This window comes from Ascaphus truei, chromosome 3 (genome assembly GCF_040206685.1).
Source record: "Ascaphus truei isolate aAscTru1 chromosome 3, aAscTru1.hap1, whole genome shotgun sequence".
NCBI lineage: Eukaryota > Metazoa > Chordata > Amphibia > Anura > Ascaphidae > Ascaphus > Ascaphus truei.
The window spans coordinates 143,347,031-143,367,372 of NC_134485.1; the positions used below are offsets into that span (position 1 = coordinate 143,347,031).

The 20,342-nt window shown below is 40.2% G+C and overlaps 1 protein-coding gene across 3 annotated transcripts in view; it reads right to left on the reverse strand.

Annotated features, from left to right (window-relative positions):
* Window positions 1-4,274: 4,274 nt before the first annotated feature.
* The window catches only part of ALDH3A2 (aldehyde dehydrogenase 3 family member A2), a 62,108-nt gene continuing 46,040 nt past the window's right edge, over window positions 4,275-20,342 (reverse strand). For 2 of the 3 annotated variants that reach the window (XM_075589600.1, XM_075589598.1), the window contains 2 exons: window positions 7,905-8,024; window positions 4,275-5,026 (listed from right to left, as the gene is read on the reverse strand). In XM_075589600.1, the coding sequence (XP_075445715.1) occupies window positions 7,947-8,024 (78 nt within the window). In that variant the 3' untranslated portion in view covers window positions 4,275-5,026; window positions 7,905-7,946. The remainder of the gene's footprint in view (window positions 5,027-7,904; window positions 8,025-20,342) is intronic. The other variant, XM_075589599.1, reaches the window with a different exon arrangement.

A 20,342-nucleotide genomic window follows, 5' to 3' on the forward strand; every position in this document is an offset into this window, starting at 1 on the left:
AGTCGACAGATTTAAAATGGGTTTTACGTAAAACCTTCTTACAGCCGCGCCTAAGCTTAATCTAACGCTTACCCGCTTTTTTTTCTCAGCTTTTTCTTTTCCCGGCCGGAATTGGCCGCGCGCCAGCCGCATCTCACGGCCGCGTGCGGCCGGTTCTCCAATCAGCGCCTAATGGCGCTGAACAATAGAAGCGCCTGCGGCGCCGGAAAAATAAAACGGCCGCGTCTGCACGGGGTTTTAAATTACCCGCGGTGCAGGCCGCCTGAGAGTAAGTGTAGCCGCAGCTGTATCATCCACATGGACGATCTTCCTACAGCTTTTAAGGGAGCTTTAATACAGAGCCCTAGCCTCTCTGAGGTTGAATACGTACTTCAAATCTGATTTATTGAGACTTGAAAATTGAAAATTGGATTTCCCAAAACAAACTGTTTTTAAACACTGACAAGACTAACATTGGTATTTGGGACCAGAGCTACATTTTTAAAGAGATAAATGACAGAGCTTCAGATCAGAACCAGCTCTAATACCATCCTAGCCCATTACAAGTTTTAAATATTTGGGCATATGGTTTGACTCCAATTTAACATTGCGGTTGCACATTGATACCCGGACATCCAAAACCAATGGCAATCTAGGTGTACTTTATAGGAATAAATCCTCCCTAAGCCCACTGGTCAGAAAGTCAAAAATGCCAGTGATAGACTATGGGCACATAGTCTATGGTACAGTACCCCAAACTGACCTTAGCAAACTAGACATCCTCTACAAATCAATATGACGCTTTGTCCTCCAATGTAACTACAACACACATCACTGCGCAAATAACTCAATTGGTCATCACTTGAGTCTAGGCGCAAAATTAATCTTTCCTGTCTTGCCTTCAAATACATTCTGGGCAAGCTACCCACGTATCTGATCAAGATCCTCACCCCTACCACACATAGCACTTATCACCTCAGATCTGACTCTAAATGCTTGTTCACGGTCCTCATCTTGATCAAGTGCAGGAGCACAAAACGCATAGGTGTTTTTTTTAAACCTGTTATTGCTTATGTGAGCTGAATAAATACTATTTTTATGGGAGTTACTCTGTCATGATTCTTTTGTTCCTGTCCTGTTGAGGTTGTGCTCCGTTCCACAGACATCGTTTTTACTGTCCCATGGTTCAACAAAGTATCCGGCCACGCCTCCTTCTCTTACCGAGCACCTCACACCTGGAACAATCTACCAGAGACTCTCAAAGCCACCATCAGTCTAAATTCTTTCAAAACTAAAGCCATGTCACATTTTAATCTGGTCTGTAACCGTTTCATAAGCCTAATACATAAAATATGTTAAACTGTTCATGGTATGTATTTATGCATAATGTATAACCCTGTTCACTTAATGTAACTATGTATTTGTCATAACTCTGTGACCAGGACATACTTGAAAACAAGAGGTAACTTTGAATGTATTACTTCCTGGTAAATAATAAATAAATAATATATAGTGTCAAAAAGTCTGCTACTAGGATTGTGACCTCTAGTGCTATATCCAACTTAGATAGTTACATAGTAGATGGGGTTGAAAAAAGACGTATGTCCATCAAGTTCAACCTATGCTAAATTTAGACAACAGATACTTTATCCTATATCTATACTTACTTATTGATCCAGAGGAAGGCAAACAAAAAATCCCAGAGTCATATCATCCAATGATATCTCATAAGGGGAGATAGGTATTTAACTATATACGTATTTAGCTATATCATGCTGGATGGCCCTCCGCCACCTTAAACTCAACATGGCAAAAACAGAGCTCCTTATACTTCCTCCCAAACCTGGCCCTACTACCTCCTTCCACATAACTGTTGGAAGTACGATCATTCACCCAGTAGCCCAAACACACTGCTTAGGGGTCACACTCGACTCCTCTCTCACATTCAAAACATTTCTAAAACCTGTCGCTTTTTCCTCCGCAATATCACTAAGACACGGCGGTTCCTCTGTTGCTCGACTGCTAAAACTCTGACTCAGGCCCTCATTCTCTCCCGTCTTGATTACTGTAACCTCCTGCTCTCTGGCCTTCCTGTCTCCCTTACAATCTATCCTTAACGCTGCTGCCAGAATCGCTCTGCTCTTTCCTAAATCTGTCTCCGCGTCGCCCCTCCTGAAATCCCTCTCCTGGCTTCCAATCAAATCCCGCATCTCACACACAATTCTACTCCTCACTTTTAAAGCTTTACACTCTTCTGCCCCTCCTTACATCTCAGCCCTAATTTCTCATTATGCACCATCCCGACTCTTGCGTTCTTCTCAAGGATGCCTTCTTTCTACCCACTTTGTATCTAAAGCCCTCTCCCATCCTTAAACCTTTTTCGCTGACTGCCCCGCACCTCTGGAATGCCCTTCCCCTCAATACCTTACTAGCACCCTCTCTTTCCACCTTTTAGACCCACCTTAAGACCCACTTGCTTAAAGAAGCATATGACTAGCACTGTGGATAATACTGGACACATGATACATAAAGCTTGCCCCCCTGCAGATGCACTTACCAGAATGCTCTCCTACTGTCTCTGTATGTTCTCCCTACCTACCAATTAGATTGTAAGCCCCTCGGCGCAGGGACTCCTCTTCCTTAATGTTACTTTTATGTCTGAAGCACTTATTCCCATTACCTGTTATTTATATTATCTGTTATTTATCTGATTACACGCGTATTACTACTGTGAAGCGCTATGTACATTAATGGCGCTATATAAATAAAGACATACAGGTAGTCCTCGGTTATCCGACACAATGTTACTCAAAATGGCGTTGGATAGCGAAACGTCTTAAAGCGAAACACGTTTTCCCATAGGAACACTGTTTAAATGAAAGGTTCCGTTCCTGAAGGCATTTTTAACACTAAAATACACCAAATATTTTACGCAGTCAATAAGATACGCAGCACACACATCAATTATATTGTGTATATACTGTATTAGATATATAATATAACATAAAATATAATAATATATTATATAGTATAATATATTATAAATATTATATACACAAACAACTTTGCAAAGCGTTGTATAAGCCGTTTTGGCATTGTAAAAATGAACATAGGTATGCGTTGCATAGCATTGGATAAGCCATTCGTTGTAAAGCGAAGCGTTGTAAAATGAGGACTGCCTGTACAATACAATAATATGCTGTTTATCGTCTCATAAACCATGGTCATTTAATTTTATTGAGAAGATACACAGATACATATTTAACTATATAATATGTCAAGTTAAATGTAGAATTAGGCTTTTTTTGTCTTTCGTAGTATAGGAATTTACCCTGAAAGTTATACATCTGAGGTCATCATTAGAGGGAATAATGTTCATCAAAATGTCTTATGCGCCCAATGTATTATACTGCTAACTGCACAATAGTCCAAATTATATATGTACTACCAGTCAATATATTGCTATTAAGCAGGATAAAAATAAGATTTGAGTCTTTAGAACTAAATAAGACACAGTAACAGTTATTTTTATTATGCAAGTTTTTTTATATATGATAAAACAGAATGCCATCTTGTGATATATTTATTTCATTTGTGATACTACTATGAAAATTATAAAAGGTAAATCAGGAGTACACTGCCTATGAGGTTTGCTTTGTTGCTTCTAGTTTTTGTTATTGCATTGATTCTTGCAGTGCAATGTCTATTATTAGATAACTGAGTACCTACATTAACACTAAATAGTCTTAAGCTAGCATACAGTACATACTCTCTCGCATTTGTCAAATCCTATGAAAAAGCCCAGAAGTCCCATAAAAAGTTAAAGATTATTGCATGAAAGTTAAGTACTTTACTTGTAAATGATGAAAACTTCATACAAATTGAACCAATTAAGTTAAGACTATTGTTTGTTTATCATCTTATATTGTAGTAGATGACCCCAAGTATCTGTATATTAAAAAAAGCAGTTATAATATGCAGATTATTAAAAGGAACCAATTTATTTTAGCATTTTACTGTAGCAGATGACGCTTATTCACAATACATCAAAATGACATTTCAAAATCTATCTAGAGCCCGCAATTAAAAATTCTAGACCCCCATTTTTATTTTTAGAAATTGGATGTACAATGTTGACCCATTTTAGCATGTTTTGCATCAAGAAGATTGATACCTGGACCCAAAAGTGACCACAGGTTGAAGGACCAGTGTTTGTTCCAAAAAGATTTCTTCCTTGCATACAGAAATCCCCTATTTACTTTCACAATGTTGACAATTTACATAAACCAGCTAAATGAATGTGCAAATAGTTTCTTTATTAGTGCCTTTGACATTTTAAAGCTTAGTTGCATTGTTCTAGTAAAAACATGTTATTTAGAGTTTGAGGAGGTCTTCAACATTTGTTTAACCTCTTCATAGCTATGCAATTAATTAACGGCCCTTGCCCTACACTAAAGGAGTTACTGGTAACATATTGTATTTGGGCTACTGCTGGATATGCATTTTAAAATCAATATTCTTATTTCATTAGAACTACAAAAGAACTGCTAGTGCAATTAATTATTATTGACAGCTGAACGTAGAGATATTAGAAAAAAATACTTTACATATTCATGTTTTTTAATAAATTTCTGAAGTAAAATTTCCATTAATACAATGTGATACCATGAAACATATTGCCTAATCTGTACCTTCCTGCAGCCAAATGTTAGTTAAATATATCTATCATTCACTACCATAGACTGTATCATGCTGCAAAGCAATGTGCTGCAGCCCCGCAGTAAAAAGGTTATATAACATGTTAAAACAGCATAGTGAAAAGAATAAGCAATTATAAGTTTATTGATTGGGTTTTGATTTCTGCTTGAGCAGACAATTGGTTAGGAATGGATAGTTTTTTTTGCTTATAATATCATTAAAAAAACAGAAGTCGAATCCTGTAATTATCCAAAGGTTTTGATATTCAGTGACTTAAAATTCTAAGCAATCAGGAATCAGCAGTGGTGATCTTGGGTCTTTCCTTCAGCTCTCATTTGTAGTACACTACCTGTAATAAAAAAAGAACAGGTAAAAGGTGATCTATCGAACAATTTTCAAGCAATGTTAACTCACCATTGCTTGGAGGGCCTTATGCAATACAACAGAAATTGACCAGCACTGAAAGTCTTCACGAAAATTGTAACAATCTAAAATGTGAGATGGACTTCCAGATCGTTGCCAGGATTTATACTTCGAGTAATCCAAAAACCAAGGTACAATTTTCTAAACGGAGAACCGTAAAATTGTAGACCAAAGTTATCCTATCACTCATTCAATTAAATACAAGAACACGCTCTATTGTGTGGCAGAGAGGAGGCAGAACTCCATAGAATTCTTTATTAAGGGAGTTTTTCTACCACTGTGTTCATGTAACATGTGTATTTCACTGTATTACTAATCCCAATATCAAATGTGGTTACTCCATTCATCCGAAATTCACTGAAAAACTCATACGAACGTTTCAGGCGCTAAACATCAAAACCACATTTTTCCTTCCTATGAAACTTTATCTTTCTGCACTGTTTAATAATGCTGGGTATTCTCTATAGGTTCTCAGCACCTTCTCCTTAGATAACATGTAGCTTAAAGACAATAAGATTTAGTATACTGCTTATCGTTTTTTTAACATAGTAATGATTTTTTTAACTAATGATATCAGTGTTTCAATTAGAGTGAGCAGCCATAGGTATCGAGGAGGTGGCTCCAGTATTGTTTTCTGTTGTCTCACCTAATGAAGAACTTCAGCAAACTCAAATATAATCAATCCCCTTCCACTGTATGAGGACATACAAAGTAATCAGCAGCAGCAGCATTGCAATGTTCTTTTTTTTGTACAGTGTGCTCGTTTGCATATCATTATCCAGAATCCCTGGCTGAAGTGGAAGCATTATATGCCAACAGACAATGGGGAAAGACAGGGCTGCAGACCTGCGAGACATGCGAATGTGCCCACAAGTGGTATTTTTATTTTTTTGTACAAGAATGCTGTAATTTTATTGTGGAAACAAGGGAGCGTTAACTGCCTTTATTATTGTGATAACAAACAGTAAAAAAAAAAGTGAACATTTTCAAGTATGCAGATTATTGCTCCAATTTCCACTTCCTTTTTCCCCCCGTCATCTTTCTCTCTGCACATCCCTCTCTCTTCCACTTTAATATCTCTCTCTCTGCAACAACCTCCCAGCCAATGCCAAACTAGCCTTCTTCCTCATCCTCCCCACTGACTCTACACTGAAAAGCACTCTACTCCCAGTCCTAATCTCATACTCCTGGTAACAACAGCTCTGTGTTAAAGGCAAAGGAAATACAGGTAGGATAGGAAAAGTGAGTCAGTGACTGTAGTATTCTGCATCATAATACTTAAGTACTGGTTTTCTCTGGGGATAGGTGAAAAGAACAATAGCAGTGAAAAAGTGGAATAATCTTTTACTTCTTAGTTTGATGAGATTGAGACTGTGTGTATGAGCTGTATAACCTGATTTAGGCTTTTAACACTCTTAATATGTGATCGGACTCACTCAGGGTGCAGGGTTAGTAAACAGTAAGCAAGATAGAGATACCAATGGACACGCTAAAAAGCGTGTGTCAGGGTAAATCACTGAGCCCCGCAACTGCTACCCTCACTGACACCCTGTGTCCCACACAACTAAATCAGATGGCAGATACTCACAGTTCAATCCTGATGACTGCCGAGTGATGCTGATATGAATCCAACGAATGCTCCGATACCACGCGGAAACGGCGTGTTCCAGCCGGTTTGTTTGAATAGAAAAAATGCTGCTGCAATGGCGGTTACAGCCCTCGGTGAATTTAGACAAACCAAGCGCAATTAGTTAACATAAAAAGCCATTTATTTAATTAAAAATAGACATCCACAGTGTAGAAAAACTCTGACGCGTTTCGTCCTGAAAAAAGGACTTAAGCATTTTTTGAAGGGTTGAGCCCCCTTGGAGGGGTATCCAAGGTATATCACTTGTAGACAGAGTTTGACTGATTCCTATCTCCATCATGATGTTCAAAGATATTATTTATTAATCAATTTTTGGTTGTTATGATTATTCTTATTTTTCAAATATTTATTATCATGCTTCTTTGCAATAATTAATTTTATTGCATGTCATAATTTTTTTATATATTGTCATAATTGTTATAAGTAATTTCCTTTCTCCATATTTATTTATAATGGTTTCATTATTATTTTCCTTGTATTACTTCATTATACATAGTTTTTGGTTCATATATTATTGTTGCTATTAAGTTTGTTAGCTTTTGCAATTTTCTTTTGACATCATGCATTGCCATCTTTGTTTTATATTTTTTGTATTGTCTTGTCATGATTTCTTAAGTAAGGTTTTGTTTTACTTCATTTCATGATATACAGTATTCAATAATATGTGTTTTATGTTGTTTGTTTACCATACAGAGAGGGACTTTACATGGGTATATCCGACCTGGAGTTGCAACAAGATGTCACTATATATGCTGTGATGAGATTCATTAACTAGCACATGTGTATTCACAAACTTACTTCCCGTGCTTTATCCAATCGGATTGTGGCTATACCTATTTAACGATCACCTGTGTGGTAGATTATTACTCTTTGATAAAGTCCTTTTTTCAGGACGAAACGCGTCAGAGTTTTTCTACACTGTGGTTGTCTATTTTTAATTAAATAAATGACTTTTTATTTTAACTAATTGCGCTTGGTTTGTCTAAATTCACCAAGGGCTGTGACCGCCATTGCAGCAGCATTTTTTCCTCTGGGGATAGGGTTGGTAATAAAATTTGTATCACCTCTGAGTATAGGGGAAAAATATGTGAGAAAAGGGGACGTGCTCCCTCTAGTGATATATAGAGTGATATATTCTTAGGTTTGCATACAATACCTCACTGTAAAAGAATGAATGTTGCTCCCTGTAATCTGCTACTCAGTCTTGCTTAAAACGCAGCTTCTGAAATGCCAACACAAGCTGTAGCCATCTGCCTGCCAGCTCCCAGCGATACTTCTGAGAAAACCCAAAACGGTTCAGCATTAAACACACCCGCCCCAAAAAAACTTTGCTCAAAAAAGAAGATATGGGAATAAACAGATTTATATCTGTTTTATTCCCATATCTGCTTTTTTGAGCACAGTTTGTTTTGGGGGAATTAAAAAAAAAGTGCAGGGCAGGGGAAATTGATGGTCCTCCAGCTACAGTGGTACAGGACGTACCAAGGGATAAGAGGAATAGGGATAATAAAAAGTCCGAATGGCCGCCCCCGACAATATAGAATTACTCCCTAAATGTGTGTGTTAGATTTTCAAAGATAGGCCAGAACAGCTGAATAGGAATAGTACAGTCACAAATACCATGGAATATACAACATATGCTGCTTTTGCTAGGGGCATCTGCATTCATTATGAAGTTTGTTATAAAATGGGGCAAAAGAAAAAAATATTGTAATATATTATTGGTTCTTCAAGAAAGAAAATCTACCACTGGCCACTGTTTCATACAGGATAATGGACAGATCATTTGGTTTTACTAGGCATTGCCACGTTAAAAATGTGGGGTGCATGCTATTATAGGCTAAAGTTGATAAATTCTGGGCATTATTGAAATCCCTGCTTTCTGATTGGTTACAATTCAAGGAAATTTTTAATTCAGCAATGGCCCGAAATTCTTGGCCCCTTGACAGGTTTTTATTTCCAGCCAACAAGCTTTCACTTGTCAGAACAGCTCTCAGACATGGGAGGTGATTGGACGGGAGGCAGCAGCCAGGCAGTGACTCCTCCACATCCATCAGTGCAGAGAGCTCAGCACAAGACACAGTGAGGAGGGAGAGTTTGTGTTTGTATGTCTGTCTGCAGAGTGTATGTTTGAGTTTGTAGCTGCAGAGTATGTGTGTGTGTCTGTGTGCGTTTGTGTAGAATCCGAGTTTGTGTGTTTAGCTACAGTTTATATGTGTGTGTAGCTACAGTTTGTGTGTGTGGAGCAATCGTTTGTGTGTGTATGGAGCTACCGTTTGTGTGTGTGTGTGTGTGTATAGCTGCAGAGTTTGTGTTTGTAGCTGCAGTTTGTGTGTGTGTGTATGTGTAGCAGCAGAGTTTGTGTGTGTGTAGCAGCAGTGTGTGTGTGTGTATGTATAGCTGCAGAGATTGTGTGTCTGTCTGCAAAGTTTGTATGTGTGTAGCAGCAGTTTGTATGTGTGTGTCTGTCTGTCTGGCCTGTATGCAGGCAGACCTGGCTAGACCCCAGAACTGAGGTGGGAACGGTATGATACACACACCCACAGCAGTGGGAGCAAGCCCGGAGTGTGGTATAGCGTTGCTGGGCCTGTTGGAAGAGTGTTAGTATTATACTTGCAACGCTTGGGGATGTCGGTAAGAATAGTCGTATCCGTGTGCCAATGTTCAGGAGTCCAGAGGGTAGAATCGTCAGAGTATAAGCCAGGTCCTAGGAAGCCAGAGGTAAGCGTGGTGGTATGCGTAGCAGGGTTCAGAGGGGTAGCAGAGAAGTCCAGGACAAGCAGGGGTCAAAGCCAGGGAAATCCAAGATAACACAGAAGCAGGAAACAACAGGAACACAGAGGGAGCACAGCATAGGTCAGGTACACACAGGGAAACAGGAACTATGCAGAGCGGGGAAGAAGTGGACAGACAGGGGTTATAAAGGAGGGCATACCAATAGGAGAGAGGGGAGGAGTAGAGAGAGAAGTGGGAGACGACAGGGATAGGACAGGGAGAGAAGAGGAGGAGACAGAAGGGGCAGTCAGGGGAATGGCCTATAGGGCTTGGGAGGCGGAGACATGGGGAACAGGATAAGAAGAGCATGTACGCGCGCCCTCTGTAAGCTGGGGATGCGCGCGCACAGGTTGCAACACAGAGGCGGACCGCATAGAGCAGGGGAAGGACCAGGAGGGGCACGGAGCCCAGTGGAGGGGAATGCGCGCGTGACCTGCGACCGCGAGACGGCATGCAGAGGCAGAGAGGAGGGAGCAGGTGGGTCAGGGAGACCAGCGGAGGAGCGCGTGCGCGCGCCCTCCGTGGGCTGAGACACGTCACCAGGCGCGCGGAACACCGCGGGCACCACACAGAGAGGAGGCAACGGGACGGACGGCACCACAGGGGAAGGTAATGCGGGCACCGCGGAAGAGAGGGAGCGGGGAGGATCGTAGCAGGGACTCAGGGACCGCGTAGGTATGCGAGACCTGCAGGGAACACGCTGCGGCAAGGGGAGAGAGGTAGAAGGTAAAGGAGAGGAGTGGGAAGGAGTAGAAGGGGCAACAGGAGATGGGAGAGAGGGACAAGGAGGGGAAGGAATCTCCTGAGTCGTCACACTGTCGAGTTTGTGTTTGTAACTGCAGTTTGTGTTTGTGTGTGTTTGCAGTGTGTGTGTTTGCGTGTGTTTGCAGTGTGTGTGTGTGTGTTTGCAGTGTGTGTGTGTGTGTGTGTAGAGCTGCAGTGTGTTGTTTGTGTTTACATAGGGGGGCTGCAGAGTTTATGTTGAGGCTGCACAGTGTGGGTGTATATATAGAGTGGAGGGGCTGCTGTGTGTGTATATCTATAGATAGCTGCAGTGTGAGTGTATATAGAGGTGCTATAATGTATTTACAATTTTACTTTAATTTATAAAAAAAAATCTATATAACTACACAAAAGTGTCTATTATTTATGAAAAAAAGCATACATTTGGCCCATAATAATAATCCCCTCAGTACAGGGCATTATCGGCCAATAATGCCCTGTTCTTCAGGGATTATTAGTTAATTATAGGCTAAAGCTGTTAACGCAACAGTTCAAGCAATATCCTACATGTGTTTTTTATTTAATAAATCAGTTCTGAAATATGAGAAAATACTTGTAGCATTTAAAAAAAAAATTGTTTAAGACATTTTTAATGTTTCTAATGTGGGAAGCATTTCCAAAGTGACAGCCCCTTCCCCTTCTGACAGGCTCTGGCTCTTGAGCCCCGCCCTCTCTCTAGCAGTGCACCAATTGGATTTAGTAACTGGCCAGTCACATAATATTGCTGGACTACATTGCACACAATATTGTGCAAGAACTGAATTAAATAACCCGAGCAAGTGATTGCAAGAGATCGGATCGATCTGCAATTTAGCTAATCACTTGTCAGTGTGCAGATTGTATTGATGCACATATGGCAGCTTAAACTGCAGCTTTAAATTCCAGGTACTATTGAAATCCATGACCTGGAATTTGTGGCACCTTGCCAAGTTTTTCTTTCCATCCAATCAGCTTTCACTTATCAGAGCAGTTCTGACAGAGGCGGTGATTGGACAGGAGGCAGCAGCCAGACAGTGACTCCTCAATCTTCCTCAAGAGAGCTCAGTGCTTGACACAGTGAGGAGGGAGAGTTTGTGTGTCTGTCTGCAGAGTGTGTGTTTGAGTTAGTAATGTCCATTGTGACTGGGGGGGAAAAGGAGAGATTCATGTGTTGAACTGATATATTTGATGCAAATAAATGTCTGAATCTATACAATGGTTTGCTTAATCCTTCTAAGTTTTCCATTTTTTTTCTTAGAGCTGCTAACCAATGGCTGCGTATACTATATCCATGTATTTGTTCTATATACTGTACAATTGTTGTCTTGAAGGGCGTATTTGAGGTAACAGATAATGAAACAGGAAATAAAACATTAGTTAGAAATAGGAGTTTCTTCTGCTTTATTTCTGAATCTGTTTGATAATTTGTTTTCAATTTAATAAACTGCACTTAATGGGTTAGGTAACAAGGAGCCTTATAGATAACCAACCCTTGTCATTGCACATTAACATTGGGATATTGGTTTAATTTGCGAAGTGAAACCATGCAGAGGGGTAAAATCAAAGATTAATCATTTTGTTTGTGATGTCATCTGTTGACATGTTATTCAAAACATTCAAGTAATAATGTATGCACATCTAATTATAACTAAAATGATCCATAATCATTTTTTTATTTTTGTTAGGATTTAAAATGGTCTATGGTTCAAGCTATGTGGTCCATCGCTCACCCCATTTACTAATCTTTCCTTTTCAGTTCCTACACATAATCATATCCAGAAGTTACATAGTTACATAGTAGATGAGGTTGAAAAAAGACATAGGTCCATCAAGTTCAACCTGTGTTTACCAGGGAAGAATCAAATTCAATAGTAGTGCCGTAGGAGGATGCCACAACCTCCATATTAATGAACAATTGGTTAACTGAGGAAGAAGTTCATAAGCGACTTAAAAAAATTAAAGTAAATAAGGCACCTGGTCCCGATGGCATACATCCAAGAGTTCTAAAGGAGTTAAGCTCAGTAATAGCAAAACCATTATATTTAATATTCAAGGACTCCATTTCCACAGGCTCAGTACCACAAGATTGGCGTAAAGCAGATGTGGTGCCTATATTTAAAAAGGGAGCAAGAATACAACCGGGAAAATACAGACCTGTCAGGCTGACTTCAATAGTGGGGAAACTACTTGAAGGTTTAATACGGGATAATATTCAGGAATACCTAATGGAAAACAAAATTATTAGTAATTGTCAGCATGGATTTATGAAGGATAGATCTTGCCAAACTAACCTTATTTGTTTCGTTGAGGAGGTAAGTAGGAATTTAGACCAGGGTAATGCAGTTGATGTGGTCTACTTAGATTTAGCAAAGGCTTTTGATACGGTTTCACACAAGAGGTTGGTGTACAAAATAAAGAAAATTGGACTCGGTAATAATATATGCACCTGGATTGAAAACTGGTTAAAGGAGGGTTGTCATAAATGGAACTTTTTCAGGTTGGGCTAAAGTCGTGAGTGGAGTATCTCAGGGATCGGTACTGGGACCCCTGCTTTTTAACTTGTTTATTAATGACCTTGAGGTTGGGATCGAGAGCAAAGTCTCCATCTTTACTGATGATACTAAATTGTGTAAGGTAATAGAATCAGAGCAGGATGTAATTTCTCTTCAGAAGGACTTGAAGAGACTGGAAACGTGGGCAGGTAAATGGCAGATGAGGTTTAATACAGATAAATGTACGGTTATGCATTTGGGATGCAAGAATAAAAAGGCGACTTACAAATTAAATGGAGGTATATTGGGGGAATCCTTGATGGAGAAGGATTTAGGAGTGCTTGTAGACAGCAGGCTTAGCAATAGTGCCCAATGTCATGCACTATTGGGCACTCTGCAAAGGCAAACAAGATCTTATCTTGCATCAAACGGGCAATGGATGGAAGGGAAGTAAACATAATTATGCACCTTTACAAAGCATTAGTAAGACCACACCTTGAATATGGAGTACAATTTTGGGCACCAATCCTAAGAAAAGACATTATGGAACCGGAGAGAGTGCAGAGAAGAGCCACCAAATTAATAAAGGGGATGGACATTCTAACTTATGAGGAGAGGCTAGCTAAATTGGATTTATTTACATTAGAAAAGAGGCGTCTAAGAGGTGATATGATAACTATATACAAATATATTCAGGGACAATACAAGGAGCTTTCAAAAGAACTATTCATCCCACGGGCAGTACAAAGGACTCAGGGCCATCCCTTAAGGTTGGAGGAAGTAAGAAAGTATCTGTTGTCTAAATTTAGCATAGGTTGAACTTGATGGACCTACGTCTTTTTTCAACCTCATCTACTATGTATCTATGTAACTATGCTAAATTTAGACAACAGATACTTTATCCTATATCTATACTTACTTATTGATCCAGAGGAAGGCAAACAAAAAAACACATTAAGGGGAAAAATTAATTCCTTCCTGACTCCAAGAATTGGCAATAGGATTAATCCCTGGATCAACATCCTTCCCATGTATACTTATTTGGTATATCCATGTATACCTTTCCCATCTAAAAAGATGTCCAACCTTTTTTTGAACAAATCTATTGTATTTGCCATCACAGTCTCCATGGGTAATGAAATCCACATTTTAACTGTAAAGAACCCTTTCCTTTGTTGCTGGTGAAATCTCCTTTCCTCCAACCTTAAGGAATGGCCCTGAGTCCTTTGTACTGCCCATGGGATGAAAAGTTCTTTTGAAAGCTCCTTGTATTGTCCCTGAATATATTTGTATATAGTTATCATATCCCCTCTTAGACGCCACTTTTCTAATGTAAATAAATCTAATTTAGCTAGCCTCTCCTCATAAGTTAAAATGTCCATCCCCTGTATTAATTTGGTGGCTCTTCTCTGCACTCTCTCTAGTTCCATAATGTCTTTTCTTAGGATTGGTGCCCAAAATTGTACTCCATATTTAAGGTGTGGTCTTACTAATGCTTTGTAAAGGGGCATAATTATGTTTACTTCCCTTCCATCCATTGCCCGTTTGATGCAAGATAAGATCTTGTTTGCCTTTGCAGCTACTGCATGACATTGGGCACTATTGATAAGCCTGCAGTCTACAAGCACTCCTAAATCCTTCTCCATCCATATTCACCCAATATATCTCCATTTAATTTGTAAGTCGCCTTTTTATTCTTGCATCCCAAATGCATAACCTTACATTTATCTGTATTAAACCTCATTTGCCATTTACCTGCCCAGGTTTCCAATCTCTCCAAGTCCTTCTGAAGAGAAATTACATCCTGCTCTGATTCTATTACCTTACACAATTTAGTATCATCAGCAAAGATGGAGACTTTGCTCTCGATCCCAACCTCAAGGTCATTAATAAACAAGTTAAAAAGCAGGGGTCCCAGTACCGATCCCTGGGGTACTCTACTCACGACTTTAGCCCAACCTGAAAAAGTTCCATTTATGACAACCCTCCTTTAACCAGGTTTCAATCCAGGTGCATATATTATTACGGAGTCCAATTTGCTTTATTTTGTACACCAACCTCTTGTGTGAAACCGTATCAAAAGCCTTTGCAAAATCTAAGTAGACCACATCAACTGCATTACCCTGGTCTAAATTTCTACTTACCTCCTCAAAGAAACAAATAAGGTTAGTTTGGCAAGATCTATCCTTTATAAATCCATGCTGACTATTACTAATAATTTTGTTTTCCATTAGGTATTCCTGAATATTATCCCGTATTAAACCTTCAAGTAGTTTCCCTACTATTGAAGTCAGGCTTACAGGTCTGTCATTTCCCGGTTGTGGTCTAGCTCCCTTTTTAAATATAGGCACCACATCTGCTTTACGCCAATTTTGTGGTACTGAGCCTGTGGAAATGGAGTCCTTGAATATTAAATATAATGGTTTTGCTATTACTGAGCTTAACTCCTTGAGAACTCTTGGATGTATGCCATCAGGGCCAGGTGCCTTACTTACTTTAATTTTTTCAAGTCGCTTATGAACTTCTTCCTCAGTTAACCAATTGTTCATTAATATGGAGGTTGTGGCTTCCTCCTGCGGCACTACTATTGAACTTGATTCTTCCCTGGTAAACACAGAGGCAAAGAATTTGTTTAATACCTCAGCTTTTTCCTTATCTCCAATAATCTGCCTACTCATCTCACACTGAAATGGTCCTATATTTTCTTTTCTCATTTTTTTGTTATTAAGGTACTTAAAGAACTTTTTAGGGTTGACCTTACTTTCTATTGCAATCCTTTTTTCATTATCCATTTTTGCTAATTTGATTGCCCTTTTGCAATTTTTGTTACATTCCTTATAATTCTGATATGATGTCTCTGTCCCTTCTGACTTAAAGAATCTAAACGCCTTCCTCTTCTTATCCACTTCCTCCCCTACCTGTTTATTTAGCCACATTAGTTTTGACTTATTTGTTTTATACTTATTACCCAAGGGTATACACACTGATAAGTGTGCTTTTCTAACAATGTTTTAAAGACTGCCCATTTATCTTCTACATTTTTTCCCTGCAAAAACATCATCCTATTGTATTACTACTAGATTAGACCTGTTTATTAAAATCTGCCTTTCTAAAGTTTAAGGTCTTTGTTGAACCCAAGTAATCTGTTTTTTGATAATTTATTTCAAATGAGACCATGTTATGATCACTGTTACCCAAATGTTCCAGGACTTGAATATTTGTTATTACTTCTACATTGTTTGATATGACCAAATCCAGAACTGCCCCTCTCCTGGTTGGTTCCTCAATAATTTGGGTCATATAATTGTCTTTAAGCACCCCCAAAAACCTGTTTCCTTTTGTTGTAACGCTAATCTCATTGCCCCAGTCCATGTCTGGATAATTAAAATCACCCATTATGCAAACATGACCCAGTTTTGATGCCTTCTCCATTTGCAAAAGTATTTTAGCTTCCTCAATCTCACAGATATTTGGTGGTTTATAGCATATTCCCACAAACATTGTCTTTATACTTTTATCTCAACTGCTAATTTCAATCCACAAAGTCTCTACATTTTCATTGTTTCCTTCATAGACATTATCCCTTATAATAGGTTTTAGATCCGGTTTAACATATAAACATACTCCACCTCCCCTTCTATTTGTTCGATCCTTCTGAAAAAGAGAATAACCCTCTAAATTAATTTTCCAGTCATGAGTTTCATCCCACAATGTTTCAGTAATGCCTATGATATCATACTGCTCCCTTGCAGCTATTAATTCAAGCTCCCCCATTTTATCTGTCAGGCTTCTTGCATTAGCAAGCATGCATTTAAGTTTTTTTTCAGCCTGTACTATTATCTTATCTGCTCCTTCCTTTCTGCTCCCACTTCGTTTAGTCTTTCAAAGTTTTCTAGTATTATCTGTATTTACTATGGGTGTCTCACTGCTTGTCAAACTTGAACTTGCCCCCATTCTACCTCCATACCACCTTGTATCCTCATCTATTCCATTTAGTTCATTATCTGTTTCATTCCCCTCCCCCCTCCATCCTAGTTTAAAATCTCCTCCAACCTTTTTAGCATTCTCCCCCCTAGCACAGAAGATCCCTCTTCATTGAGGTGCAATCCGTCCCTAGAATATAGATGGCACCTCTCAGAAAAGGAGTCCCAGTGCTCTAAAAACCCAAACCCCTCCTTCCTGCACCACTTTCTTAGCCATGCATTAACCTCCCTGATCTCTGACTGTCTCCCTGCGGTAGCGCATGGCACTGGTAGTATTTCAGAAAATACTACCTTGGCCTTAAGCTTTTGGCCTAGATCCCTGTAATCATTTTTTAGGACTCTCCATCTTTCTCTAACTTTGGCATTGGTGCCAACGTGTACCAATACTGCCGGGTCAATCCCAGCCCCCCCCAACAATCTGTCTACCTGATCCGCAATGTGCCGAACCCGAGCGGCAAACTGTTCGGTTCATGCGGTCCCGGCAACAGATTGCCCTATCTGCCTTCCTAATAATGGAGACCACTACCACCACAATCGTCCTTTGTATCTGAGCATCCTGAATCCCCACTGTGCTGGAGGAACTATTCCCCTGGCTGCTAGAGGAATTAGTCTCCCACAGCCTTGCCATTTCTGCCCCAACATTCCCAATATCTTCACTCAACATGGCAAATTCTATTTGGATGTGTCAGCTCAGAAACGACCTGCCTCTCCCTATTGCCCCTGCTTCCCCTTCTGTCACCCAGCTACCTACCTGCTCCTCACTAACAGTGCCACCATCTGCACCACTAGTCGAAGCAAGGGCCTGCTCAGTGAGCTCAAATTCCCCTTCAAGATTGCCAATGTCCCTCAAGATTGCAAGTTGCCTCTTCAGATCAGCAATCTCTGACTCTAAAGAGACCACCCGCTCACACTTCCCACAGCGGTATGCTTCTTGGAACAGCTGCTCCAAGTGCACATACATGTGGCAAGATGTGCATTGAGTAGCATTTTCAATCCTGCTCATTCTAGCAACTATGAAGTTTATAAGTACTAACAGTAAACTGTACTTCAATAAACTATACCTTGTTTAACCGCTTCCTTGTTAAAACTGCTTCTGGTTCTAACTGCACACACTTTAAACAACCAGCACTTCAAATCAACCACACAGATTAGTCAGTACGCGCAAGCTCAGGATTCGTTAGAAGCCTCTGTTTAAATAGGGACACCCACCAGGTGTGTTAGGTTATCAATTAACTAACCCCACCCACTGCAGGTGTGTTAGGCCAGCCAATTAACCAACCACACCCACTCTGCCTCAGGCAGGAGAAAGGGAAAAAGTTTACAAAGTTAAACCAGAACAACCAACAGCTGAACCAAATCCTAACAGCTCATGTTAGGGCTGTGAACTATTGCTCAAGTCTATTTTCTTGAAGGACAATTAACAATCTGATAACAACTAATGCAATGAAGAGATTATGCACATGCAACGCTTTCGCTGTACATTGTTAAAACGCATTTTTAAAGTGCTTATCTCAAAGGCTTTAATAGGGCTCTTTTTTTCCTTTATACAGATAAGACTTGGAGAGACTGTTGTTTTTTAAACCACCCATTGCTTTAGTTTGAGATGTATAATATAACACAGTAAAAGGATGCAAAACATTATACATTCAAAATGTGCGACAAAGAGTATACAAGTGTAGTAGGAATTAGGCCGAGTCCATAGTGTAGGCGCGCAACGGAGCGCATGGCGTCGCACGTGCCTGTCACGCAAGCGATCTGTGGACTACAGATCCTCGCGACCGGGAGGGGTGTCGGCGGTGTGGCCGTCACGGAGCTGGTTCACCCACCAGATATATATGTATATACACACAATTATTAAGGTTATGGTGGGTAACAAAAGTGACAAAAACCCTCCACAGTAAAGCATAAAGCAACTGTAAATATTACAGTAATATTTACAGTTGCTATATATATATATATATATATATATATATATGCATTAGCTTTTTATATATGTGTAGCCAGGTATCCTTCTTGGCTACTAATCTGCCCTGCCTAGCACATAAGCCCTGGTACCAGTGGAGGCAGTGTTAGGATCAATCTGCATATGGCAGGATGGCCTGTAGCCGAGGTCAGGGAACAGTCCACACGTGTTGTTTCAGGATAAATGAAAACGTTCAGTGGCTTTATTTCTCCACAGCATAACATAACATGTGGGTACATTGTCCCTTTAAACAAAAACAAATCCTGCTCCACATTGGGAGAACTGACTAACACTCCAGGCCTATCTAGCAGGCTGGCTGGCTGGCTAAACCATTTACCAAACCGTAAGAGTATTTTAAGCAGTCAGGAAAACAAATGAACAAGTCTTACTTTGTTTGAAGTAGTTAGTTTGGTGAATCCGTCTGGCTAGCAGCTCACATAGCAGAGTTCTCAGGTCTAAGGCAGCCAGCTACTGCCAGTAACAACATCCTTTTATACCTAGCTGGTTAACAGGTGTCAGCTTACCTCCTGATTACCTAGCTTCCTCCTGAGTTAACCTTCTGAGTGCTGGATGAAGCACTTAGACATATGTTTCCCAGGCATAACTGATAGGGGTTGACTTCACCCTGTCACACTGCAGTAAGCAGCTCCCTTGAGTAACAGGGAGAGGTGGGCCTAGGGTTTGTGTTCTGCCCAAACAGGGGCTCAGACCTGGGACCCTCCCCCATGGTACTTAAGGGGCTGCACCAGCCAAATTTAGTAGTGTTCTCTCCCATGAGAGTGAGTGCTGGAAGATTGGAGTAGGGGCTCTGACCGCTTCCATCACCTCCCTTAGGGGAGTGGGACAGCTACCCCTCGTCCCATCAAGGGGTGAGGGAAGAGCAGAGGATAGACTCTGGAGGCCTCAAGCCTCCTGGATTGATTCCAGGGACCATCCGGAGGAAGGAATATAGAGTTGAATCAGTTAAAGGTTGTATTCTGTGTTTGAAGAATAAAGTCCCAGTTCTTTTATATACCCTGCCTAACAGTGCAATTAATCAGGGGATGAAGAACAGTTCTCCTGCAGGGATTGCCTCCAGTACCCCTGGAGTCTGCAAGAGATGGAGCGTCACACCAGTGAGAGAGAACCAACCATCACCTAAAAAAGCCTGTCCTGTCTTCCCCACTAACAACGGCGGAACCTCAGAGCTTCTGTGAACCAGCAGGTAACCAGCACATGAGACCCTGTAATCGCGTAATCTCCCAGAGGGTGGGGGAAAATCTGTTACATACAGATGCAGCGGCCGTTATTCGAACAGATCACGCATTGTATACCTCGGAATACCCATGTCATGGCGCGTCATTACAGCGAAACGCGAAAAATTGCACCCAAAGGAAATCGGGATCCATGAAATTCAAACAAATAAACCGCGTGATTGGTCGCGTGGAGAACAGCAGCGCACACGAAAACAGCTCCGTGATATGTTCGAATAACGTCCGCTGCATCTGTATATAACATATAGAAGGAAGCGCACGCTCGATAGCGCATAAAAGTGTGAAAATGTTACATAGTTACATAGTAGATGAGGTTGAAAAAAGACGTAGGTCCATCAAGTTCAACCTATGCTAAATTTAGACAAC